Raw genomic sequence first — 27,554 nt, forward strand, 5'->3', positions numbered from 1 at the left:
CGCCGCAGCGAGACTCCTGACGGGTACCCGTAAAAGGGACCACATCACCCCGATTCTGGCCTCTCTCCACTGGCTCCCTGTACGGTACAGAATCAACTTCAAGCTCCTCCTATTCACGTATAAAGCCATAAATGGACACTCCCCCCCCTACATCAAAAATCTTCTAACCCCCCTCTCTAACTCCAGGTCCCTCAGATCGGCCGACTTGGGGCTATTCACTATCCCACGGTCTAGGCTTAAACTCAGGGGTGACCGCGCTTTTGCGGTTGCAGCTCCTAGACTGTGGAACAGCATCCCTCTCCCGATCAGAACTGCCCCCTCCATCGACTCCTTTAAGTCCAGGCTCAAAACATATTTCTACTCCCTAGCGTTTGAGGCTCATTGAGGAGGCGCTGTGAACTGTTTGCGTGCTACTGTATGTTTTCATTTTTTTTTCTTCTATTGGAACCTAATCAAATGTACAGCACTTTGGTCAACGTGGGTTGTTTTTAAATGTGCTATACAAATAAAATTGACTTGACTTGACTTGACAAATATTTATTAAATAAATATGATTTGCATTAATGCATTGTTTATTGAAATAATCTGGGTTATTATTGACTCAATGTCATCTACCAACTTTCTGGAAAATTACATTATCTAGTTGATGGCTCCTGGATTTTCCAGATTCATGCTGCTGAAAGGGAGATTATTTGCTGCAGACCAGAAACCGCTAACCAATAGTTTTACACTTTAGAAAAACAAATATTATTGCTCTCTTTAATCTTAACCAACTGTCTATAAAACTTCACTATCCAGAGGGGAGATAGTTACCCTACAATCAGGCTTCAATTTATTATACTTGTCATCTTTCCACTTTTTGCTCCACATGGACAATGCCTTCAATCTGATTTGAGATTTTCAATACAGCCGTGACTATCACTGGGAACTGAACAACCCAGAGGCGAGAAGGCATCATCAGGTACATCTCAAACCCCCGAGTCCAACAAAAACATCACTTAACAATTGAAGCAAATGATCAGTCAGAAAATGTTAGGCATTGGCCATTCATGTGTATTTCAAATTACTGCATGTGCCCATTTATAAAAAGAAACTCAGGATGAGATCTATTCAGATATCACTGTATTTTGCCTTGTGCTCCGCAGTACTGAAGATACTCTGCTCCACTGAAGACGAGTTGAAGAGTGGGACCAGTTAGATTTTCTCCCCCCATCTACTGCTCCACTCTTCACACACCTGCCAAACACAACCTCCAGCTTTACAACAGGGAAGTCCTGTTGAGTGATGCTCCTTTTAAAAAAAACGTTCTAAAACATTTGTCTTTTGATTATTCAAACTTATTTGATAAATATTTAGATCTCTCAGAGACAATTAAAAGCAATAAAACCATTTTGACAGTCTGCCTGTAGTCTAGTTCCTTAAAGCTGGCCTTGCATTGTAGGATGCCTCTCGGGTACAGCAGCAGGAAGCAGCGGGGGGTGTGGTGGGGAAGGCGTGATGCAATTAGTTGCCCTTTCCATTTGAGTCTAGAGTTGTACAGCATAGAAACTGGCCCTTCAGCACAATTTGTCCACCCGGCCCTGTGATGCCCATCTTTGCTAATCTTATTTCCCTGCATTAAGTCCATGTCCCTCTACTCCTTTCCTATCCATGTACCTGTCCAAATGCATTCTCAACATTGTAATTGTATCTGCCTCTGCTACTTCCTCAGACTTGTTCCACATGGCCACTGTATGAAAAGCTTTCCTTCTTACGAGCAAAATACAAACTGCTGGCGGAAATCAGCAGGTGAGGCAGGACCTTTCTGCAGACTGCTGCTTTTACTAATGCTGCCCATCTACGTTCCTCTAGCAGTTTGTCTTTTTGCTGAAGATTGCAGCATCTGCAAGTGAGTGAATTTGATCACTCCTAACATGTTGCAGATTTAAACCAACTTTTCACAGGTCTTTTAGTTTTCTAAGATATTCCGTGGCAAAGATCAGAGGGGAAAACTTTTATTTGAAACAATAGAAATGTAAAAATACAAATGAACATATATAACCAAATAAAAATAAATAGAGCTAACAAGAGTTTATACAAAATCAGGAGAAAAACATGTAACTGTAAAACAAAGATATTACAAGTTATAACACAAATGTGTAAACGCATAAAACCAACACAATAAAGTGAAGTGTTTAGCTAGCATATTTAGAAATTGGAAAATTCACTCCATTGCTATTTACTTGTAAAGCATAGTACAACTGTTAATCACATTTCCATCCATGGGGTAAAATTGTTCTGATGCTGTTGTAATAAATACCAGCCGGATGGAGAGTGGGAAAAGAGAGAAAGAAAATACAGGCAATATTTGGTCATCTCAAAGTTTAGAGGGAGAAAAAATTAGACCCAAATCACCCAATGTTCAAAAGTTAGTTTGGAGCAATTCTACATTGCCAATCTAATGCCCATTTCAAATTACCAAAAACATTTTTTTGGCTTAATATTAGAGTTGAATTTACATCACAAATTAGTGAAAATGCCCTGATTAATTCCGTGTATCAAAATTGTGGTGAAAAGTAAATAAAACTTAAATGTCATATTCACACCTGCACAGGCACTTTATAACACAATGGGATAATTGAACAGAAATTTGCAAATGTGTCAATGCAAACATTTTGTAATAACATACATGTTAACTATTGCTTAGTTTATTCATCTAGGTTTTCAATAACTATTTCAGAGAAAGTTGTCCGTTAGTGGGATAATGTGGACCATTGCATAGCCCAGTAGAATCCATATTAACAATGAACTGAAGATATGTCAGAAATGCATCTTGTTTATATACAAGAGCAAAGGCAATTCACTTGTCAATAACAAAATAGGCAGAGTTATTCCTTTCAGCATTATTTTGATAATGTTAATATACAAAAGTAAAAACTGAAATGAAGATACCACAATTTAAAAATATCTTTGGATTATTCACACTTACAAATGACATGATCATATGTAAAGAAAACTATTGTCCTTGCTCTCTCTTCCCCCACCCCAAAGTCTCTCTTTTGAATCACTACACAGGTGATGCTTGGTAATGCTTGGTAATGCAGCACTTTTTTTCTTCCAAAGTTATACCATTAAGTCAGTATTGCAGAAAAAGCAGTCTGTGTGGCAAACAGTAATGAAGCAAGGGATGAATGATAGGGGCACAATATATTTCTAAGGCGGCTGATCTACATTTTTGTAGGTTAACTTGTACCAGAGAGCTATCACCACTCATTCAAGACAAGTAAAATTGACAGATACAGCCCACCTGTGTCATTTATTGTACAGCTTAAAATCAACTTAGAGGGGTGTGATGCAAATTTGATACATTACTGTCAGGTTTAATTCCAGCTTTGTTCTTAAAAGTAAAAGGGAGAGGAGTGGCTATACTTTTACTTCCAGGCGGCAAAGACTCAGTGACATTAGTTTAAGGCCTAAATTGTGTTATGAATCTTTCATGAGCACAATAAATACTTGATTCAGGTAGGTAGTAAGAAACTACAAGTGTTCACTTACCAAAACACAAACATTAAGTTAACCTAGTCAAGACATAACTAAATAGTTATATGTTCTGTGATTAAACATCAATTCAGTTAAAATTAGTTTCCCTTAAAAATGAATGGATTTCACTGTTGATAATGCTGGTGAATATAAATAACACGAGTGGTGGAGAATACCACACAGGCCTATGACACCCTGAGCAAATGCTCTTAGGGAAGATTTTGTAGATATCTCTCCACCATCTCCCAAACAATATCTTAATATCTCAAATGCATCCTCAGAAAGACATTCTATTTGTATCAAATGGTTTCCATTTCTCATTGCATGCATTTTATGGCTTCTCCAAATGTCAAAACCGAATAACAAAACATTCTGCATTTTGACTTTACAACCATTTGGAAACAAATAAAGTACCACCAAGTTATCTCTACTTAGGAACAAAGTGAGAACATTTCCAAAGTGATTTTTTGTCAGATGGATGAATAGTTATTGTTGCAAATAAATCTTGTTGGAAAGAGGGAGATCATTGTTAGCAAGCGGAACATATGCCGAGTTAGCCAAAAGCACTCAGATATGGTACACTAGAGTCAAATATAGAATAAAGCTGAGTACTCCAGTAGGATCTCAGTTCTATTTCCTTTCTACCCATGCTGTACTGCTAGAATTTTCTGAATTGATCATGTTAAATTTTGTTAGCCTCTGCCAAAACATAGTCTGGAGAATGCCCTCCACTCATTTCATATCAAAGGAGACGTTTGCGAGGAATCGTTGCTCTTGGTGTGGAGACAAAAGTATACCATAGATGTGAATGTGTACTGTCTAACGTGTCTGCCTTATTCAAATCTTTGTTTTAAAAATAATCTGCACTATTCACACTAATGCACTATCACCTGTTGGCTAACAGATTATCATAGGAGCCATTGATTATGAGCACTTATCGATCAATTAATCACTTTACTACCACAGAACTGAAAACATTCAATTTGTTTCTCTTAAGAACTAAATCACATAATCCTTCCACTTAAATTTTATAAAGTTAATGCACCATTTGTTCTTTTTGCTGGTATGTAGTTTTGTTTAAATGTGATGGACAAAGACAACAAAAATGAAATACCATCAATGCAATGCTCCCATCCTGCAGCTCACGTTGCTGCTAATAGTGCAACAATGTCAGGTAACATTGTTGCATTCAACAGGACTTTACAACATTACCTACTTCTGACCAGAGCGTAAAGCACAGATTTTTGTCATATTACAATAATTGATGAATATGTTTTCTACTTTCTACAGTTAAGGAATATCTTATGCAGAATCTGTGGTTTACATGTTAAACACACATAAATAACAAAAACATTAGTCCTTGATTCAACATGTGCTTCAACTGACCAACATACTAAGCAGTTTGGTACTAATGTTTTTTTTCCAATATTCTTGGCTTGTATTGCCTCTAAATTAATCCATTTTACATTGTACTTTTATTCCAGTTTCAGTAATAATGCCAATTTGCTTCTTCATTTCATTTTGAAGATGACTCATGAATCTGTCAATGTGATTCACATTTCACTGCACACCAATGTGTCCTTTCCCTATCTCATCTAACCCCCCCCACCCCCCCCCCCCCTAATGTTCCATTACTGGATGGATGCAAACTTACAGCTCTAGTAAGAGTAACGTGGTGACAAAAGAACCACGGAAAGCAAGATAATACCTTGCGGCTAGATAATTAAATGGCAAGCAAATGTTCTCATCAATACAGGCCAAATCAAAAATGTGGTCTGTTGGTATATAGTTTGCCACTTTAAAGAGACTATAAAACAATGCTACTCATGCAAAGAATCATCTTTATCTCCTCCATTTTGTTTGTACTGGCTTAAATGGTTGCTGTAGTCAGAGTCTGAGGTGGAGATACGAGAATGACGTGTTGGACAACTCTTCTGTTTGGGCTGTCCAGGCAAACTGGAACTTGTTATTTTCAAACCACATGCTGAATCCAGTGCACCATCTGGATCAATCATCACATTGATGGCTAAAAGGAAAAAATATAGGAACTGTTAGAGGGGTATCATTTCAATTATAATAATAAAATTGTCAGACTTCTCAATTATTATTTCACACATTGTCAGTTATTTTTGGAGAGGATTGATATTCAATGCACTCCATTTTCAGTTTTGTATCAAATTGCCAAGATTCTCTAATATCTACCCACAGAGTATTAAAACAATTCTTAAGTTGAGAATGTTTCATAAAATGAATAATTTATTTTATAGGCTTATCACATGTCCAAGTCAAAACTGCTTGCAAAATACATGGGAGGACCGAAGGGAAGAGAAGGTTTTAAGAGGTTTTACTTATTTTTATTGAATTTAAAGATAAACAGGCAGTTCAATTGTGTGCAAACTCAAGTTGTACAGGAGAGATTAAAAACAAAACAGAAAAATGTTTGTCATACAATAACTGATATACTTTGGCTGCTTTAATTCTGTCTGTTTCAATAAATGTTATCTCCCATGAAAGCCTATTCAGTAGGGAAACTGGCAACATCCCAATGGTAATGCTTTATTAACCTTTCTGAAAGTTGGTTAGCTTGCTATCTTGGACCAGGGGAACCCAACAGCTAATTTAGAAATGATTGAATCATATTATGTTGGGCCAAAGACTTACCATAATTAACAGCTGGCAGAATTACCGTGGGATTGCAAACATTTAAAACTAAAATGCTGCTTACCTTGGAGTTGTTTCTCTATCCTCTTTAACTCCTGCAAGATCAGTGAAATCTCCTTTGGTGGGAAAAAAATGATGGGTTAAGAACAAAGTTTAAAAATCAAATGGAATAAATTAAATATTTTAATATTTACAAGATACTTTTTGCCAAAAAAAATGCAAGATCAATTACAACATTATTTTGGAAAAGATTGCAAACACTTTATACTTAGAAAGACAAACAGGAATCATGAAATTATTATTTAAGGTTATCTTGGGCGCATTATGGGTGAATAGAAAGTCTGCAGTATCTGATTCAGAAATAAGAAACACTTTCAGACCTTGTAAGGCAAGGTAAGATACCTTAACAGTACAAACAGTACTAGGCTAGGAATTACTGCTTTAATGACAGGCTACTTGTTCTTTATAGGATGTAGAGGTTTAAACAATAAAGTGGTCCAATTTTATTAGGATATACTAGGAAGCATCTGTGGAAGGAAATGGTTTAAAGTCAGGAACCTTCTGGAGACCTTCAAGAAACTGAAAAGACTGATGAAGGGTTCCGACTCAAAATGTTGTCTTGTCCATCCGCAGCGTGAAGAAAAGTCCTGGAGGTGGTTTGGGGGAGATGCATACTTGAGGAGGAAATCAGGAGTGCAGATGGGGGCAAGAGATAGCTCTGGCAGATAAGAATGTGGAGAATACAAATATATTTTATAGATACATTAATACGAAGAGGGTAACTAGAGAGAGAATAGGGCTCCTCAGAAACCAAAGTGGAGCCGCAGGAGATGGGCAAGGTCCTTAATGGGAATTTCTCCTATTTCTACCTTGGAGAAAGACGTGAAAGCTTGGGAACTAAGGACAGATGCAGAAGATGTTTTCAAGAAGAGTTTATATTTTGATCAAGGAGGTGCTGGATGTCCCAAGGCATATGAAGGTAGATATATCTCCTGGGACTGATCAGATACATCAGAGGACACTGCAGGAAGCTAGAGAAGAAATTGGTTGATATATATGAATCATCGATAGACACAGGTGAGATGACAGATGGCTGGAGGGTGGCTAATGTTGTGCCTCTATTTAAAAAGAGTTAAAAGGATAAGCCTGGGAACTATAGAGCAGTGAGCCTAAAATCTGTAAGTTATGGACAGGATTCCGAGGGATAAGATATAGATGAATTTAAACAAACAGGGGCCAGCATGATTTTATACATGGGATTTTTGCACATGGGAGATCGTGTCTCACAAATGTGATTGTTTTTAACATAACATAACATAACATAACATAACAACACTTTATTGTCACTCGGCACAACACCGAGCGAAATTTCAGCAGTCACACAAAATACAGCAAAAAAAGAAAAGAACACAGGACACCCGACCCCAACACAAACATCCATCACAGTGACTCCAAACACCCCCTCACTGTGATGGAGGCAACAAAACTTCCCCTCTCTTCCCCCCGCACCCACGGACAGGCAGCTCGACCCCTACCGAGGCAAACGACACGCACAGCCCCCGCAAGGGGATGGAAGGCCCCCCGGCCGAGCCGCCCCGGGCACCGAAACGTCCCGCGGCCACACCGGGCGATGTTAAGTCCAACGGCCGAGCCGCACCGGGCACTGAAACGTCCCGCGGCCGAACAGCGCTGACGATGTTAAGTCCAGCGGCCAAGCCGCACCGGGCACTGAAACGTCCCGCGGCCACACCGGGCGATGTTAAGTCCAGCGGCCAAGCCGCACCGGGCATTGAAACGTCCCGCGGCCGAGCCGCACCGGGCACTGAAACGTCCCGCGGCCACACCGGGCACTGAAACGTCCCGCGGCCACACCGGGCGATGTTAAGTCCAGCGGCCAAGCCGCACCGGGCACTGAAACGTCCCGCGGCCGAGCCGCACCGGGCACTGAAACGTCCCGCGGCCGCACCGGGCGATGTTAAGTCCAGCGGCCGAGCCGCACCGGGCACTGAAACGTCCCGCGGCCGAGCTGCGCCGGCAATGTTAAGGCCCGCAGCCGAGCCGCACCGGGCACTGAAACGTCCCGCAGCCGAGCTGCGCCGGCAATGTTAAGGCCCGCAGCCGAGCCGCACCGGGCACTGAAACGTCCCGCAGCCGAGCTGCGCCGGCAATGTTAAGGCCCGCAGCCGAGCCGCACCGGGCACTGAAACGTCCTGCAGCCGAGCTGCGCCGGCAATGTTAAGGCCCGCAGCCGAGCCGCACCGGGCACTGAAACGTCCCGCAGCCGAGCTGCGCCGGCAATGTTAAGGCCCGCAGCCGAGCCGCGCCCCGGGGAAGAGACCTAATAAAATAAAGGTTTCCCACCTCCCCACCCCACCCCACACCCCCACCACACACCCCCACCACACATACACAGCCAAAAACAGAAACAAAAACCATCCCAACACCGACACAAACAAAAAAAAAAGAAAAAAAGACAACAGACTGCCAGAGAGCCGCAGCCGTTAGGCGCAGCCAACTCCTCCTTAAAAGAAGTAACCAAGAAGGTTGACGATGTCAAGTCCATATACATTGTCTATATGGACTTTAACAAGGCCTTTGATGAGGTTCCACATGGCAGGCTACTCTGGAATTGCATAGTGCTAATGGGAGAGCATGTTGCCTGGATACAGAATTAGCTTAATAAAAGGAAGCAGAAGGTGTTGTGGAAAGGTGTTTTTCAGACTGGAGCACTGTGACTTGTAGTGTGCCTCAGGGAATCGATGCTATGTTTGTGGTTTATGGTTTATGTCAATGACTTGGATAAAAATGTACAAGACATGATTAGTAAGCTTGTAGACGACAATAGAGTAGGTGGAATTGCAGTGTAAAAATAATTCTCTAAAATTACAGTGGGATCTCAATCAGTTAGACATGTGGGCCAAGGAATAGCTAATGGAGTTTAATGTAGGTGCAAGGTGATGCATTTTGGGAAGTTAAACCATGACAGGATCTTCTCAGTGAATGGTGAGGCCCTGGAGAGGTTTGTAGATCAGAGGGATCTGGGAACACAGGTTCATAGTTCCCCGAAAGTGGTGCGACAGATAGATGGGGTGGTAAGAAAATTATTTGGTACATTAGGCTTCATCAGTCAGGATATATTGAGTATAGAAATCGTGACGTTATGTTACAGTTGTACAAGACATTGAGGAGGCCAAATTTGGAATTTCGTGTTCCTTTTTGGTTACCCTGCTTTAAGAAGGTTGTCAGTAAGCTGAGAAGAGTGCAGAGAAGATTTACAAGGATGTTGCCAGGACTAGCGGGCCTGAGCTGCAGGGTGGGGTTGGGCAGGCTAGGACTTTATACCGTGGAGCATAGGAGTCTGAGGGGTGATCCTATGCAGGTGTATAATATCATGAGTGGAATAGATAGGGTGAATGCACAGTCATTTACCCAAGGTAAAGGAATCAAGGACATAGGTTGAAGGTGAGAGGGGAAAGATTTAATCGGAACCCAAGGGGCAACCTTTTCACATGGAGGGTGGTGGGTAAATGAAATGAACTGCCAGAGCAGGTAATTAAGGCAGGTCTTATGACAGTATTTAAAAGACACTTGGCCAGTCACGTGGATAGAAAAGGTTTAGAGGGAAATGGGCCAAAGACAGCTACATGCGACTAGTTTAGATGGGGCATCTTGGTCAGCATGAATTAGTTGGGCTGAGGGGCCAGTTTCAATGCTATAAGGCTCTATGACTGCTTGAGCATTGTCTATAAATCCCAAAGACAATTTTTTAAATGATCTGTGTACCTTCCCTAAAATGTTGTAATACTTCTTCAAATTTCATAGCAAAGAGCAAATTTGCATGCAAATTACAGAGAGATACCAGAACAACAAGAGTAGTGATTATGGGAGTCTTCAATGATATCATCAACGGGATATTAATAGTCATAAGAGGGTTATAATTTTGTAAGTGTGTTCAGGCGTATTCTATTGATTGGTACATTTCTGCTCCAAAGTGAAAGGGAGCATCTAGTTCTGGGTAACGAGATGGGCCTTGGAATGAGTCTCAGTTATGTAGACAGTGATTGGTGCACAAGGTTTAGAAATGCAATGGAAAAGGACAAGCAGCCATCTAGAATCAAATGTCAACTGATGATAGCCAATTTAAGCAAGATGAAGTCAATATGAGGATAGAGTGAAGACATGCAAGGAATGGAGAAATGGATTATGGGCAGGCAGATAATAGTTTGTCTAGGCATCATATTCGGCACAGCCATTGTGGGCCAAAGGGCCTGTTCCTGTGCTGTATTGTTCTATGTTCCACCAGAGCAGACCCAGAAGGCACAAATATAGTAGAACGGGGATCCATGATAGATGAAATGTAAATGATATGTTTTGGTTAGAAAAATGAGGATCAGTGTAACGGAAAGGGTACAATTCTGAATGAGGACTAGGAATAAAAAGGCCCAGTAATAAGTGTATAAATCTTCAAAAATGGCAGGGCAAATTCAGGTGATTTTGAACAAGACATACAGGACCCTGAGGTTTGAAATATTGGCATGGATTACAGAATATAATAGAAAGGAGATTGTGTTGAACCCCCACTGGTTGAGCTGAGGGGGAAGCATACTTACAATAGACAAGAGGATTTGGAAGGTTTGTTTAGGGTTACAATTAATGTTAAAACACAAAATACTTGTGCTATAAAACCAGGATAAGCGCTCAATCAAGAAATCCAAGCCCAATGCCAAAGTAGTATCTAAACTGCATATTCGCACTTATGCCATAGGGCAATAACTAACGCCAGGCTCAGTAATAAGTTATTTACATGTTAACAAGCACACAAAAACTACCTGTGTAGATGCCAGTATATCATTGGGGTTATCAAATGGGCTTGTTCACTGTGTTAGGCCCACGACACCTCTGAAAGCTCAACAATTCTGGCCAGAACTACTCCCCCTCAATACCTGCTCTCATGGCCTATGCTAACAATATGCACGACTAAGCAGCTATGTAAATATCTACTAAATAAAGAAAACTACAGACAATTAATTCAACAGTCAAACAAATGCTAAACACTCGCATCCTGTCTTACACCAATTCTAATCCTCCGTCAAACAATCGTAGCGCTCAAATATCAATCTCGCATATAAAACCGAAAGCAATTCACTTACTGCACGTTATACATTTCCTTTCTGCCCCCACCTGACACTGTTTCTTCTCCACCAAATCCCCGTGCTGCTAGTTTACGGCCAGACACAAACTTTGTCTGCGAATTCCTAGCTCTCCAAATAGCAACGTGGTTGACTACGCTATGAAACCTCTACAATACACCTCTATCGGACATATTTTTGCTTTCCATCCTTGCTGCTCAACCTCTACTGCCAAATCTACTTATCTAAGTTTTTTTCCTTTCAGAAGCCTCATCCACTGTTCTCTCAAGGAACTGTCAGTTCTACAAAATACACTATCCACTGACTAACTGACCACAACATTATATCTGGCCACAAACTAGCACTAATTATTTCCTGTAGAACAAACGTTCCTCCCAAATCTACCTGCATCTCCCAATCAGCTGGTCTAACTCATGCCCATCAGAAAACCTTCCTCCTCTATCTTTCTCTTCCTAGCAAAATAAATAACTACACTCTCAGTCCTAATGCATACTAAATTCACCTGTGCCCTCTTCTCAATTGTTGCAGCTATACACTCCAAGACCTGGTTATGCCGCCAGGTATACCGACCTTGATAAAGACTAGTCATACATCCTGAACAAATATGTCTCCACGTTGCCACCTCTGAACACAGGGGACATGCCGGGTCCCCACTTACCCACTGTTTGAGGTTCTGCAGTGATGGTACAACATCATAAATAGCCCCTGTAAGGAAACTTACATGACCCACCTCCATGCATCACTCCAGCTAAACCTCCTCTTTTCTACACTTTCTCCAATTCATAGAAACCTAGAAAATAGGTGCAGAAGTAGGCCATTTGGCCCTTCAAGTCTGCACCGCCATTCAATATGATCATGGCTGATCATCCAAAATCAGTACCCCGTTCCTGCTTTTTCCGCCATATCCCTTGATTCCGTTAGCCCTGAGAGCTATATCTAACTCTCTCTTGAAAAAATCCAGTGAATTGGCCTCCTCTGCCTTCTGTGGCAGAGAATGTCACAGATTCACAACTGTCTGGGTGAAAACGTTTTTCCTCATCTCAGTCCTAAATGTTCTACCCATTATTCTTAAACTGTGACCCCTGGTTCCGGACTCCCCCAACATCGGGAACATTTTTCCTGCATCTAGCCTGTCCAATCCCTTAAGAATTTAAAATGTTTCTATAAGATCCCCTCTCATCCGTGAATTATAGGCCCAGTCGACCCATTATTTCATCATATGTCAGTCCCGCCGTCCCGGGAATTAACCTGGTGAACCTATGCTGCACCTCCTCAATTGAGGGGGTTAATTCATCCATTGTGCTTGCTTAACCTGAGCCATTGTCCTTGTACATCTCTCTGCTTCCTCCTAACAATGTAACAGCTCTACAACCAATTTCCTCCACTCTGTTGGTCCTGCCTTATTCCACAGTGGTTTCCCTATGCTAAGCTCCTGTGAAACAGTGTTTTAAGCATCCGGGGAGGTGGTGCTAGTTGGGGGTGCTGTCTGCTATAGCCAAAATACATTATAAAGGGGACCATTAAAACAAGGGTTTACTGTAATAAGAAAAATCAAATAAAACTGCAGACACAGGAAATAAAGAGAACATGCTAGAGTTGTCTACTGCAGCATCAAATGCAGCGAAGAATAAAGCAGGACTGTGGACCACACCAGCTATCCAGACAAATCATACGTCTATCAGGTAATGCAAAAGAGAAAATAAACAAGAGTGCAGAATATTGTGCTACAATATCAGAGAATGAGGATTTAAAAAGGTCAAGGACAACAAAAGATTGGTTGATATGTCATTCATCTTTAGCATATGAGAGGTTTATCCAAGAATCTGATAACAACATGAAGCTGTTCTTGAATCCGATGGTATGTGCCTTCACGCATTTGTACGTTCTGTCTGTGAGAGAGTGGAGGAGAGAATGACTGGAGCATGAGTGGTCCTTAATTGGCTGCTTTCCTGAGACAGCTGGAAGGGGGTTGGTTTGCGTGATAGTAGAAATTAGTGAGAGTCATTGGAGACAATCTGCAGTTGTATCGGGCCCTGGTAAGACCACATCTGGAGTATTGTGTACAGTTTTGGTCTCCTAATTTGAGGAAGGACATCCTTGTAATTGAGGCAGTGCAGCATAGGTCACGCAGTGGAGGACAAATTACTGGATGAATTTAAGAGAGAGTTGGATAGAGCTCTAGGGGCTAGTGGAATCAAGGGATATCTAGTGGAATCAAGGGATGGGGAGAAGGCAGGCACGGGTTACTGATTGTGGATGATCAACCATGATCACAATGAATGGCGGTGCTGGCTTGAAGGGCCGAATGGCCTCCTCCTGCACCTATTTTCTATGTTTCTAATTGTTAACAGTCATATTTTGAATTTCCCGAGTTATTTGAGGAAGTAGCGATATTGATGTTTTTTCTTGGCCATTGTTTCAATGTGGTTGGACGAGAACAAATTGTTGGTGGCATTTGCACCTAGGAACCAGAAGCTCTTGACCATCTCCACCATAGCGCTATTGATACTTATTGGTGCATGTACTCCACCAGGCCTCGATTTTGATGACCAGCTCCTACGTTCAGTGAAAGTTGAGGGAGATTATGTCGTCTTGATGCTACTAAGCTCTCTATCTTCTTCCTTTACTCTGTCTCGTCATTGTTTTAGATCTGGCTCACGCTAGTGTTATTGGCAAATTCAGAGCAGAATTTGGCTACACAGTCGTGTGTGCATACGGCGTATAGTAAGGGGCTTAGAATACAGCCTTGCGGAGCAACGGTGTCTTTTTGCCTATCCTTACTGATTGTAGTCTAAGGACCAGGCCGTCAAGTATCCAGTCAATAGACAATAGGTACAGGAGTAGGCCATTCAGCACTTCGAGCCAGCACTGCCATTCAATGCGATCATGGCTGATCATTCACAAGCAGGCGGGGGGGGGGGGGTGTCAAATCCTAGGCCCAGGATATTGGTTGGAATCATGTTGAAAGCAGAGCTACAGTCAATATAAATAGGAGTCTGCCGTAAGTGTCCTTGTTATCTGGATGAGTGTAGCACCACAGAGAAGGGTCTACCTGGAACTGTCATGGTGGTAGGCAAGTTTCACTGGTTCAAAGTTGTCTGGGAGATTGGAACTGTTATGCACTCTGACTATCCTCTAGAAAAAATTTGTAATGGTGGATGCCAAAGTCACGGGATACCAGTCATTAATGCGTGCTACTTTGTTTTTCCTTGGCACCAGGTGATAATGGCCTTCTTGAAACAGATAGAAATCTTAGAATGGAATAGCCACAAATGCTCCAGCAGTTAATCTACATGGAACTCCATCCAGCTAGGAATAGGAACTCCATCCAGGCCAGTCGCTTTTTGCATGTTCACTCCCAGGAAAGCCAATCTGACATCTGCAGTCTTTGCCACATTTGGTGCTGCAATAAACAACTCCAACAATTTCTATGAATAAAGGGAAACTGTTTCCATTGGTGGAAGTCAAGAAATCACAAGCAAAAAACAAGAGGCTAGTGAGGAAAATGTTTTGTATAAATGTAGCAAGTAGCGGAATCTGTTTTTCCTGCTTCACAGCTATATTCAATTGTGGCTTTTCAAAGCTAAATAGATATACTTGGAGAAAAACAATTGCAAGGTTAAAATGAAAAAGAATGGGAGGGGGGTTTTAACAAATTCCCTTTATAAAAGGCCAGCATCTATGCAATGAATTGCTTGGGCCTTTCAATGATGTACACATGTTATATAAATATTGTTTTTAAATATTAAGAATATTGAAATCACTGCAGACACCTTTTTCAGTTTTGTATCTTAACTGGAGTTCTAATTTTAAATATCTATTTTTCAGGTCTACGATCTTAACATTTAAATTTTTCAAAATCAATGACCCACACAATAATGGCAAGTGATCATCTGTGTTAGATCAACTGTTATTGAAAGATTGCTGATACTGCAAGGCTTCAGTCTGACTCGGAATGAGCTGGCATATATAGCCATGTTCAGATGTAATGATTACTTAATAGGATCAGTAAGCATAGCTTCAGAAATGGTTCCCAAAATACATTATAATGATTTCCTTTGGATCATCTTTCCCGTCTACTATAGCTTTGTAATTGTATTTCTGAAGGAAACAAATCTCCAAAATACATGGAAATGTTCAAATACAGGTGAAGCAGACTGAGGGGTGATCTTATAGAAATTAAGATAAAATTATGAGGGGAATAGATATAGGGAATGCAGAGTCTTTTTCCCAGGGTCAGGGAAGCAAAAACCAGAGAGCATAGATTTAAGGAGAGGGGAAGATTTAATAGGAACCAAGGTACTATATCTGAAAGGTGCTACATCTATTAGATTCTTTTTTGTTAACTTTTATTTAAAAATTCAGATATAGATAATTGAAAATATACTAATTTGTAACTGCAATGATTTGCATTTAAATTTCATGAAATATTATTTCTCTTTTTGCACCCTGGAAATTCTTTTATGCACTAAGTTATGATCAGGGATGCTTTGCACAGAAAGAATGCAAAAGAGTCAACCAACAAATTCAAAATGCACAACACACTCACATCTGCGTTATAAACGAACTTATTTGTTTATACAGTCCTAGTTCATCTGAAATCAGCATTCCCCCCCACTGATTTCATCCAAGCAAATAGCAAAGTGGGGCATGTATCCATAATATGCAACATTCGGCCAGCTCGTTCTTAATGACAAAAATTAAAATATATAAAGGGATAAATTATGCACAGATACCCAACAGTTCGGTCCATAATCGACAAATCCCAACAGAGGCTGTAGCATAGCCTGCCAGCCACAGGACATTTCTGCTGCCTAGTTGGAATCCTCATGAAGTCACCAAGACAGCACAAAACCTTCCATCCTTCTGACAATGCAATATTCCAAGATGATTTATATAATGAATATAGAATGACAAACCATAAAATAGTGAATTAAGACCCACAGACAATTTAAATAGGTTTGACGGTGATTGAACTGTGGGTGGGGAGGCTCATTTTCTCAATACCACTCTATTCACAGCAGCTTGTCACCTGCATGGTGAAGGCCCTACAACTAGGCAATCATCTAAGATTGCCAAGTTGAATGTACAAATGCTCCCGATGGAACATTGTGCCCTGGACCACACGGGAAAAATCAGTCCACCACAGATGACTGATGAATTCAAATTAGACGATCCACAAATTAAAAGAGTCGTATCATGAGAAATCTGGCTAAACGTAATATTTGCATGCTGCATTTTAATGTTAATCATATAAAGTGAAACTAACTTTGCAGAGCTGTTTCGAAGAGCTTTAAAATAAGGACTCTCAGAATACATAACAACCTAAGGGCCATAATTAATATATCTTGTAAATAACAAGATAGTAACAGTAATATTAAAGTACCTTTAAGAATTATGATGTTGTAATTGCACTAGAGAATTCAGTAAAGCTTCATGTTGCCATTACAACATGAAGTGGGAAATGGAGAAAAAGTGCTGACATTTAAGTAAACAGCCTGGTCCATTCAATGCAAACTTCTTATTGTTTCTTGTACAATAGAAGAGCCAGCCATTTGGCCCATCAAATCTATCCCATTCTCATAACAATTAGATCAGTCCCATTCCCAGATGTGTTTTTCTATAACTTAAAGTTCACATTGACCTATTAATACCCCTCAATTCTCCAACACCCACCAACAGGTGTAGGCAACAGCAACTGTAGTTTATTTGCCTTCTGACCAACATATCCTTGGATGTGGGAAGAAATAACCAGTCACAGGAAGAATGTACAAACTCTACACAGAAAGCACCAGAGATCAGAACTTAAACTGGATCACTGAAGCTGAGAGACAATTGCCAATGAAATTTTTATTGAGGGTCACAAGTCTTCTGGAGCTTATTCCTCAAATGACAGTGGAATCAGAAACTTTTAAATATTTTCAAAGCAAAGGTAAAGATCATGGTCTTATTAAATGGTGGAGGAGATTCAAGTGGCCAAATGGCCTACTCATGCTCACTTATTAGTATGTTCATTTATTGTTGATATTGAGAGAATAGGTTATTGTTAGAGATCATATGCGAAGCACCACCAGATTCCACTCAAAACGCATTCTTCCTGCATCTCAACTTAAAAACAAAACTTTCAATCCTTTCCTCCTTAAGTATTGTTCAGCACTTGTTTTCCTTCAGATCGATGATTAGAACAGTTCATCTGCAGGCCACTACACATGAATAATTGGCAAATCCACAAGGCTTCAAAACTAATTAACAATCGTGAATATTGGAAAATAGGATTAATATGGATGAGGGTCTACTGATTAACAGGATGATGGTGGACCTAATGTCCTGTTTCCATGTTTTCTGCCTCTATTATAAAGTTACTGGAGTTGAATTCCGATTTCTACCTCCCTTTCTTGATTTAAAATTAATTCAGCAGCTGTAATGTTGACTTACAGAAAAGATAGAACCAACAAATAAGCAATTATTAATATCAAAAATGTTATGGGTTATCACCTTCCCCACCTTATTTGAAGTTTTCAGGATAGGAACTTCACTCTCAGAACGCATTTTGCATTCTATTTCTTCCCAGTTTCTATCTTCATTTTTAAATAAAACCCTACAAACAGAAAGTGTAAATTTTAGAGATTTACTGTTAACACAATAATAGAATAAAATGAGCAATTTCCATGAGTTTTCTTTGCTCAACTGATGGACAAACTTCTATTTCCTTTGAAGAATTTTACCGAAGTACAGAAGCAATGTGATAAGTCAAAGAGTAACCAGCAATACATTTCAAATAATGGTTCAAAATATTTAATTGGTTCATAATATTTATTTAATTGGTCAAATTGCATGAATTTTCCCTTGTTTTACAGGCAACAAACATGTAACGTTTGCCCCAAATTTGCCCCAGATCACACCTAACAAAAGATGACTAAACCTCATCTCCCACCTACAGTTAACATACAATCAAATTTATCAGTATGCAAGGTCTTGGTGACTTAAATTATATTTCAGCCAAGGGGCATATGACAAACAAACCGTAGATACTTTCAACGTAACATTATTAACAGCATAATAATTTTTTTCCAGAATTGTTAGCTTTTTGAATACACTGGTTAATATTGTTACATAATTTTGAATGGAACAAAAATTGAGACTAAAAATAGCACTGATTTCTTTTTTGCTGTTAATTATGTTTCTTTATCTGCCTTGAATGCAACCACGAATCAGTGAGAATAATAGTCGTCTTGTCCTACATACACGATGCTGGAGATATAAAGTTTTCAAAGCCACATTTTCAGGTATACACTGATGAGCCAAAACATTCTGACCACTGACAGGTGAAGTGAATAACATTAATTATCTTGTTACAATGGCACCTGCCATGGGGTGGGATATATTAGGCAGCAAGTGAACAGTCAGTTCTTGAAGTTGGTGTGTGGATGCAGGAGAAATGGGCAGGAATAAAGATCCGAGCGACTTTGACAAGGGCCAAATGGTTATGGCCAGACGACTGGGTCAGAGCATCTCTGAAACTGCAAGGCTTGTGGGGTGCTCCCGGTCAGCAGTTGTGAGTACCTACTGACAGTGGTCCGAGGAGGGACAAACCAGCGACAGGGTGTTGGACACGTTAGAGGCAGGAAAATGTTCCCAATGTTGGGGGAGTCCAGAACCAGGGGCCACAGTTTAAGAATAAGGGGTAGGCCATTTAGAACAGAGATGAGGAAAATCTTTTTCAGTCAGAGAGTTGTAAATCTGTGGAATTCACTGCCTCAGAAGGCAGTGGAGGCCAATTCTCTGAATGCATTCAAGAGAGAGCTAGATAGAGCTCTTAAGGATAGCGGAGTCAGGGGGTATGGGGAGAAGGCAGGAACGGGGTACTGATTGAGAATGATCAGCCATGATCACATTGAATGGTGGTGCTGGCTCAAAGGGCCGAATGGCCTACTCCTGCACCTATTGTCTATTGTTTTCTTTTAGATCACGTGGATGGCCGTGTACGTGTGCGCCGTTTACCTGGGGAAGTGATGGCATCAGAATGCACTGTGGGAAGACACCAAGCAGGTGGAGGGAGTGTGATGCTCTGAGCAATGTTCTGCTGGGAAACCCTGGGTCCGGCCATTAATGTGGCTGTCAATTTGACACGTGCCACCTACCTAAACATCATTGCAGACCAGGTACACCCCTTCATGGCAATGGTGTTCTCTGATGGCCGTGGCCTCTTTCAGCAGGATAATACGCCCACCACACTGCACACATTGGTCGGGAATAGTTTGAGGAACATGATGAATTGATCACAGTGTTGTCCTGGCCTCCAAATTCTCCAGATCTCAATCCGATTGAGCATCTGTGGGATGTGCTGGATAGGCAAGTCCAATCCACGGCAGCTCCATCTCGCAACTTACAGGACTTGAAGGATCTGCTGCTGATGTTTTGGTGCCAGATACAACAGGACACCTTCAGGGATCTTGTAGAGTCCTTGCCTCGGCAGATTGGCGGTTTTGGCGGCACACAGAGGACCAACAGCATATTCAGTAGGTGGTCATAATGTTTTGGCTCATCAATGTATGTCATTCAGTGGAATGAGCAATAGAAGAATGAGAATTTGTTAACTATGTGAATATGAAGTAATAAATCGTTCCAATTTTCTCCCACCTCGGATATAATTGTTATTGCTCTAGACAGACAGATATATATATATGAAGTAAATACACAAACTGTAAAATACATTGCTTTCTGCAGTAATTGCTCTCTTATATTTCAGTTGCACATATCGATTTTCAAATGTGGAAATGCATGTTATTTAGCAGTATTTTAGTCATCACATAAACCATTTAGCCTTGCACAAAGTAAAGCAATAAATGAATCATTGCCATTTGATGCTCCACACACTTTTTGATGCTAAAGCATTTCATAACTACACAAATAATAGGAAGGTTGATTAGTGAAATATTCTTAAACTGCATGGTATTCTCGATATTATAATCAATTTGTCATATCCCAAATGAAGGGTCTCGACCTGAAACGTCACCCATTCCTTCTCTCCATAGATGCTGCCTGCCCCGCTGAGTTACTCTAGCTTTATGCATCTATCTTCGATTTAAACCAGCATTTGCAGCTCCTTCTTACACAAATATCATATCTAGCTATCCATTTACTTCTGTTCTGTACTCCCCGTGATACTGCATAGACCTTTAGTGCCATCTGGAGGTGCACACATTCAAAATGTTTAGCCCTTTGAAAAATATAAATTTTACATTAGAAACATGGCTATTTTAAATAGTGTTGGCAGATTAAAATTTCATTCCATTGGAGTTCTACAATCATATTTCTCCCCCCCAAATGTACTGAAAAACATTTGGACTGTTTTGCTCTGCTAAAGGTGCAAGATAACTGAAAGTGGATGTTATATGGACATTATTATAATATTACTAGACCAAGTGGACCCGTTGGGCCCAAACCTCTCCTGCATTGGTGCAGCACCCTGTCCTCCCCCCTCCCCTCCTTTTAAAGATTAAAATGTGAATAACTTTTAAAATATAACACTGATTTCAATAAAACTACTTGCATTATCACTAAAGTGACAATGGTGAGTAAGGTGAGCCTAAAATTGTCGTGCTATCTCCTACCGTTTTGGCTGAAGTTCAGTCACAAACAAGATAACAAACGAGAGTTTTAGTATATAGATATGGACATTATGAGGGGCATTGACCGGGTGAATGCAGAGTATTTTTACCCAGAGTTGCGGAATCAAGTCGAACCACAGATTTAAGGTGAGGGGGGAAATATTTACTAGAAACCTGAGACAGGTTTTTTTTTTAACATAGATGGTGGTATGTAAATGGAACAAGCTACCAGAAGAAGTGGTTGAGGCAAGTACTATGACAACATTTAAAAGACATTTGGACAAGTAAATGGATAGGAAAGGTTTAGATATGGGACAGAGGTAAATGGGACTAATATAGATGCTCATCTCGCCATGAACGAGTTGGGCCACGGGGCCTGTTTCCAATTGCTATGTCCAATTGCTTTTCAATACCATTTTCATTGGATCTTTACGTCTTCATACCTTATACGCAATATAACCATCTGTGCCTCTGTACTTAAGAACCTTTGAAGATGTTGTAAGTCACAGAATACTTGAATTGTTAGTGCTCCTAGATTGGACTAGGATTTTGACCTGCAAAGTAGGTTCCCCTTTCAGAGACTAAAATTTTCTGCTCAATGTCACCCAAAACTTTTTAACATTCATTTTGCACGAGTATCTTCCTACTAAAAGTTTTAATAGTCACCTGTGGCGGATCAGGCCACTCCTTGGGTCAGCCCCCTCGTTACGTGACGGACAGGCGTAAGGGGTTAAAAGCCAGACCAGGGGGAGGCGTGGCTCATCCCTAGGGGAACTACGCTGTGGGCTGGAGCTCGCAGCCTAATAAAAGAATCTTACTAAAAACTGCCTGGCGTCTTGCCTTTTCTCTGGCCTCCGCCAGGCCACTACATTGGTGACCTCGACGGACATCACACGTCGTGATGTCGAACGCTGATGTGCAACCCGGTCCTGCCGACCTCGATGCCGTCTCCCTCAAACTCCCGACCCTGTGGACCGAAGAGCCTGAGGTCTGGTTCCAGCAGGCAGAGGCACAGTTTGCTGTGCGAGGGGTAACCGTCGACTTGACGAAGTACTTTTATGTCGTCGGCGCCCTGGACCAGGCGACAGCACGGCGAATAAAGCCTTACCTTAATGACCCCCCCGCGGATGACAAATATAAGGGCCTTAAAGAACTCCTTATCAGGAGGTTCGGCCTCAGCGACGCCGAGAGGGCAACTCGAGTTATGAGCCAGGGGGGGCTCGGGGACCGACGACCGTCGGCCCTCCCGGAGGACATGCTCGCCCTTATGGGCAACCACCCGCCCTGTTTCTTATTCAAGCAGGCCTACCTGCGGCAGCTCCCCGTCGACCTCCGTTCTCAGCTCGCTGAGGACCCCTTCACCGACACGCAGCGGCTGGGCGAGCGCGCTGATCAAATATGGATGTCCCGTCGGGAGGACCTGGCAGAGCTGGCCGTCTTTTCCGCGGCGTCAGAAGGCCAACAGCAAGCTGGGGCCGCCGTCGACCCCGTTTCAGGGCGACCCCCGCGGCGAAATCCGGCCGCCATCGGGCACCCCGGTGCCGGCACGTCCTTCTCGCACGGCCCGCCGACAGTTCAGCCAGACGCCACCAGAGGTCGCTGGTGGTCGGCCCAATCAGCACCACCTCCAATACCGCTGGAGACCACCGGAGGTCGCTGGTGGGCATCCCAGTCTGCACCACCCCCGGACACCAGCAAAGGGGGCTGGTGTTATTATCACCGTCGTTGGGGACCGAACGCCAAGCAATGTCGCCTACCCTGTGCCTTTCCGGGAAACACAAGGGCCGGCCGTCAGTGATCCCTTCGGCGGCCGGCCAGATCCATCGCGTGTTCGTTCGGGATCGCCGCACCGGGGGTCGGTTCCTCGTCGACACTGGAGCAGAGGTGAGCGTCCTACCTCCTTCCACCGCCGATATCCATACGGGCAAACGCGGCCCCCTCCTCACTGTGGCGAACGGTAGCCCCATCAACACTTACGGGGTCTGCCAGCTCGCCCTTAACTTCGGCGACAGCTGGTTCACGTGGCGGTTCATCATTGCCGATGTTTCCCAGCCGCTGCTGGGCGCCGACTTCCTGCGGGCGCATTCCATGCTCGTGGATGTCAGACGGCAGCGCCTGGTGCACTCCAGCACGCTGAGGCCGGTCTCCCCCAACGTCGGACACCTGTCGTCCGTGGATGCGACGTACGCGCGCATCCTGGCGGACTTCCCGGACATTGTGGAAACCCACTTCTCCTCCTCCGCTCCCAAGCACGGGGTGCAACATCACATCCCCACCACCGGGCCACCCGTGCACGCCCGAGCGCGGCGTCTCGCTCCAGACAAGCTCCGTCTAGCTCGAGAGGAGTTTCGTCAGATGGAGTCAATGGGCATCGTGCGCCCCTCCGATAGCCCGTGGGCGTCACCACTCCACTTGGTCCCCAAGGCGGACGGGGGTTGGCGACCGTGCGGGGACTATCGGCGCTTAAATGACGCGACCGTTCCCGACAGGTACCCGGTTCCGCACATCCAGGACTTTAATGCCCACCTGGCCGGAGCATCCGTGTTCTCCAAGGTGGACCTTGTGCGCGGATATAATCAAATCCCGGTCCACCCCGATGACATCCCCAAGACTGCCATCATCACCCCGTTCGGCCTATTCGAGTTCCTACGGATGCCGTTCGGGTTGAAGAACGCCGCACAGGCCTTCCAACGGCTTATGGACTGTGTGTGCCGTGGCCTAGGATTCGTCTTTGTGTACTTGGACGACGTACTCGTGGCCAGCCGCTCGAGGCAGGAGCACTGCACCCACCTCCGCCAGCTGTGTAAACGCCTCAGCGAGTACGGTTTGTCAATTAATCCTTCCAAGTGCCGTTTTGGGGTGACGGCCATCGATTTCCTCGGCCATCGGGTGACCCCACAAGGGGTGGTACCTCTTCCGGACAGGGTCGAAGCTGTCCGCCGTTTCCCCCGACCGACCACTGTCAAGGGCCTGCAGGAATTCGCCGGGATGGTCTTGTTCTATCACCGCTTCCTGCCGTCGGTAGCCCGAACTATGCGCCCACTCTTCCACCTCATGGCTGGTCGCCGCAAGGAGGTCGAGTGGGACGACGAAGCAGGAGCGGCCTTTGAGCAGGCTAAGGAGGCCCTGGCCAGGGCCACGATGCTCGTCCATCCTAAGGAGGATGCCCCAACCGCCCTGACCGTGGACGCTTCTGAGGTGGCGGTCGGTGCGGTGCTAGAGCAGCACATCGACGGGTGTTGGCGGCCACTCGCCTTCTTTAGCAGGCACCTCAGCGGGGCCCAACGGCATTACAGCGCGTTCGACCGGGAGCTCCTCGCCCTCTACCTCGCGGTACGCCACTTTCGGTACTTCCTAGAGGGGAGACTCTTCACCGCGTTCACAGACCACAAGCCACTCACCTTTGCATTCGCCAAGGTTTCGGATCCGTGGTCTGCGCGGCAACAGAGACAATTGGCTTATGTGTCGGAATACACCACCTCAATTCGGTTCGTGGAGGGAAAAAACAACAGGGTGGCCGACGCCCTGTCTAGACCCGCGATCCACGCCGTCCTACAAATGGCCGGGGGGATCGACTATTCCGCCCTAGCAGCCGCACAGCTGGGGGACGAGGAGATGGCCACCTATCGTACAGCCGTGTCCGGCCTGCAGCTGGAGGACATTGTCTGTGGCCCCGGGGATACAACACTGTTGTGCGACACCTCCACTGGCCTGCCGCGGCCCATCGTCCCTGTCGTCTGGCGTCGCAGGGTATTCGAGGTGCTCCACGGGCTGTCTCACCCCTCCATTCGGGCGACGGTGGCCCTTGTATCCTCCCGTTTCATGTGGCACGGGCTGCGTAAGCAGGTCGCACACTGGGCACGCACCTGCATCCCGTGCCAAACTTCAAAAATCCAGCGACACGTGCGTGCGCCTCTGCAAGAGTTTCGTGTCCCTCGGCAGCGCTTCGACCACATTCATGTGGACATCGTGGGGCCGCTGCCGCCGTCCCGGGGCATGACCTACCTCTTCAATGTGGTAGATCGCTTCACGCGGTGGCCGGAGGCCATTCCGCTGGCAGACACCTCGACGGCCACCTGCGCGCGGGCCTTGGCGGCGCACTGGATCGCCCGGTTCGGGGTGCCACTGGACATTACATCCAACTTCGGAACTGTGGTCGGCCATGGCAAGACTCTTGGGTGTCAGCCTACACCACACTACGGCGTACCATCCACAGTCGAACGGGTTGGTGGAACGCTTTCACCGCCAGCTGAAGGCTGCCCTGAAGGCTCGGCTCACGGGCCCAGACTGGGTGGACGCCCTGCCGTGGGTTTTGCTGGGGATCCGCACCGCACCCAAGGAGGACTTGGCCTCCTCCTCCGCCGAGTTGGTGTACGGGGCCCCCTTGACGGTTCCCGGGGAGTTCATCCCACCAGCGCAGGGTCGAGTGGAGCAGCCTTCTGACGCCCTGCAACGTCTTCGGCAGATGGTGGGCAGGCTGGCACCTGTGCCCACGTCACGTCATGGGACCTTCCAGCCACACGTCCCTGCCGCTCTGGAGGACTGCCAGTTTGTGTTCCTGCGCAGGGACGCACACCGATCACTTCTCCAGCGGCCGTACGAGGGCCCCTTCCGGGTCCTGCAACACGGCTCGGCCACATTCGTTCTGGACATGGGGGGTCGCAGAGAGACTGTTTCGGTCGCACGGCTGAAGCCGGCACACGTGGACATTGATCGGCCGGTGCCGGTTGCGCAGCCCCGCCCGCGCGGTCGCCCCCCGTCCAAGCTACCCCCTCCAGTGTCTGCTACGACCCCTCCACCTGTCGGTCAGTCGCCGGTCCCTGCGCCGGTCATGGTGCGCACCCGGGCTGGTCGCCTCGTGCGCCCTCCTGTCCGTTTTGTACCTCCGGTTCTTGGGGGGGGTCCTGTGGCGGATCAGGCCACTCCTTGGGTCAGCCCCCTCGTTACGTGACGGGCAGGCGTAAGGGGTTAAAAGCCAGACCAGGGGGAGGCGTGGCTCATCCCTAGGGGAACTACGCTGTGGGCTGGAGCTCGCAGCCTAATAAAAGAATCTTACTAAAAACTGCCTGGCGTCTTGCCTTTTCTCTGGCCTCCGCCAGGCCACTACACACCACAAATTGTAATTCCATCTGGCCAATTCATACCTGAAATGCAATTTATTTCACTGTGTTCTGTTAAGGAACCAAAACTATTTATCAGCAATGGAAACTGCACAGTACAACTGAACTATAAATGTGTGTCTTCTATTACATATGCATATATACACATACAAAGCTCTTTTATTACCTGATCTTCAGAGCAGTTTTCTCCATTGTATGGCGTATTTTCTGCGATAGCTGCGATACAGAGGTCAGCATCAAACTGTCTAAAACAACCTAAAATATAAAACATATCACTGAGGGATCACCAGTAACCATGTTTACCTCGGCATTACATTTTACCAAACAAAAGTATTTGTTTGAATTAGGGCACTGCCAGTGATCATAAAGATACAATAGAAAATCAGGAGATTTTCATTAAAAGATTGAGCTAAAACCAAAACTGCAACTGATCAGATCTCCCCTACTTGCCAAGTCAAGTTGAAAAATTAGCTAATATTTACCCAAGGAACACCAACTTACAATTTTTCCAAGGCTTGTTAGGCCATTTCAGAGGAATTTTGTTGCATACGTTGCTGTGGATCTACGGCAACAGATTTATACAGCAGTATTTCCTCTCCTGAAGGACATTAGTAAACCAGAAGGATTTACATAACAATCCAGTAGTTTTTATGGTCATTATTACAAAGACTAAGTGATGCTGCTTTCGTCAGCTGTTATGGTGGGATTCACTCAGCTCTCTGGATTTTAGTCCAGACTCCTATGATACTAGTCAGGTAAGTTAATTAATGAAACCCTACTCAAATGAGGAAATGTTAAGTGGGTGACAAAAAGTTTGTGTAAAATTGCATATTTTAAGTTAGCATTAAAAGAAGAATGGAAAATTGAAAAAATGAAGACTAGAAAGGGTATTCCAGAATACAACACTTAGAAACTTGGAGACAGCTATCATGGTTGAACAAAGTTTAATGCAGAGAAATGTGAGGTGTTGCATTTTGGGCAGGACCTACACAGTGAATGGTAGGGCTCTGGGGAGTGTTGTAGTGCACAGGGATCAAGGATTGCAGGGTTTCTTGAAGGTGGAGTGACAGGTAGATAGGGTGATCAAATAGGCTTTTGGTACATTGGCCTTCATCAGTCAGAGTTGGGATGTCATGTTACAGTTAAATAAGATGTTGGTGAGGTCACATTTAGAGCATTGTGTTCAGTTCTGGGCACCATGTTATAGGAAATATGTTGTCAAACTGGAAAGAGTACAGAGAAGATTTACGAGGATGTTGCCAAGACTTCAGGGTCTGAGCTATAGGGAGAGGTTGGGGCTCTATTCCTTGGAGTGCAGGTGGATGTGGGGTGATCTTATAGAGGATATAAAATATAACAATTGTCAGTTGAGAAATAAATTCAGGGTTTCTGATCCAAAAGATATCAGGCAGAGAGCAGTGAAGGTCCTTTAGTACTGGGTGAAGTATTTAAAATATGAAGAATTGTTGGGAGAACCAGGATCTAATGAATCT

General features: G+C 44.0%; 1 protein-coding gene across 11 annotated transcripts in view; it reads right to left on the minus strand.

Moving 5' to 3' along the window:
- Window positions 1-2,065: 2,065 nt before the first annotated feature.
- Window positions 2,066-27,554, minus strand: part of cep170aa (centrosomal protein 170Aa) — a 90,913-nt gene continuing 65,424 nt past the window's right edge. For all 11 annotated transcript variants that reach the window (XM_078405345.1, XM_078405346.1, XM_078405347.1 and 8 more), the window contains 4 exons: window positions 26,228-26,316; window positions 17,835-17,928; window positions 6,245-6,296; window positions 2,066-5,545 (listed from right to left, as the gene is read on the minus strand). In XM_078405345.1, coding sequence (XP_078261471.1) covers window positions 5,340-5,545; window positions 6,245-6,296; window positions 17,835-17,928; window positions 26,228-26,316 — 441 coding nt within the window. In that variant the 3' untranslated portion in view covers window positions 2,066-5,339. The remainder of the gene's footprint in view (window positions 5,546-6,244; window positions 6,297-17,834; window positions 17,929-26,227; window positions 26,317-27,554) is intronic.

The sequence above is a fragment of the Rhinoraja longicauda genome, chromosome 9, assembly GCF_053455715.1.
Source record: "Rhinoraja longicauda isolate Sanriku21f chromosome 9, sRhiLon1.1, whole genome shotgun sequence".
Taxonomy (NCBI): domain Eukaryota; kingdom Metazoa; phylum Chordata; class Chondrichthyes; order Rajiformes; family Arhynchobatidae; genus Rhinoraja; species Rhinoraja longicauda.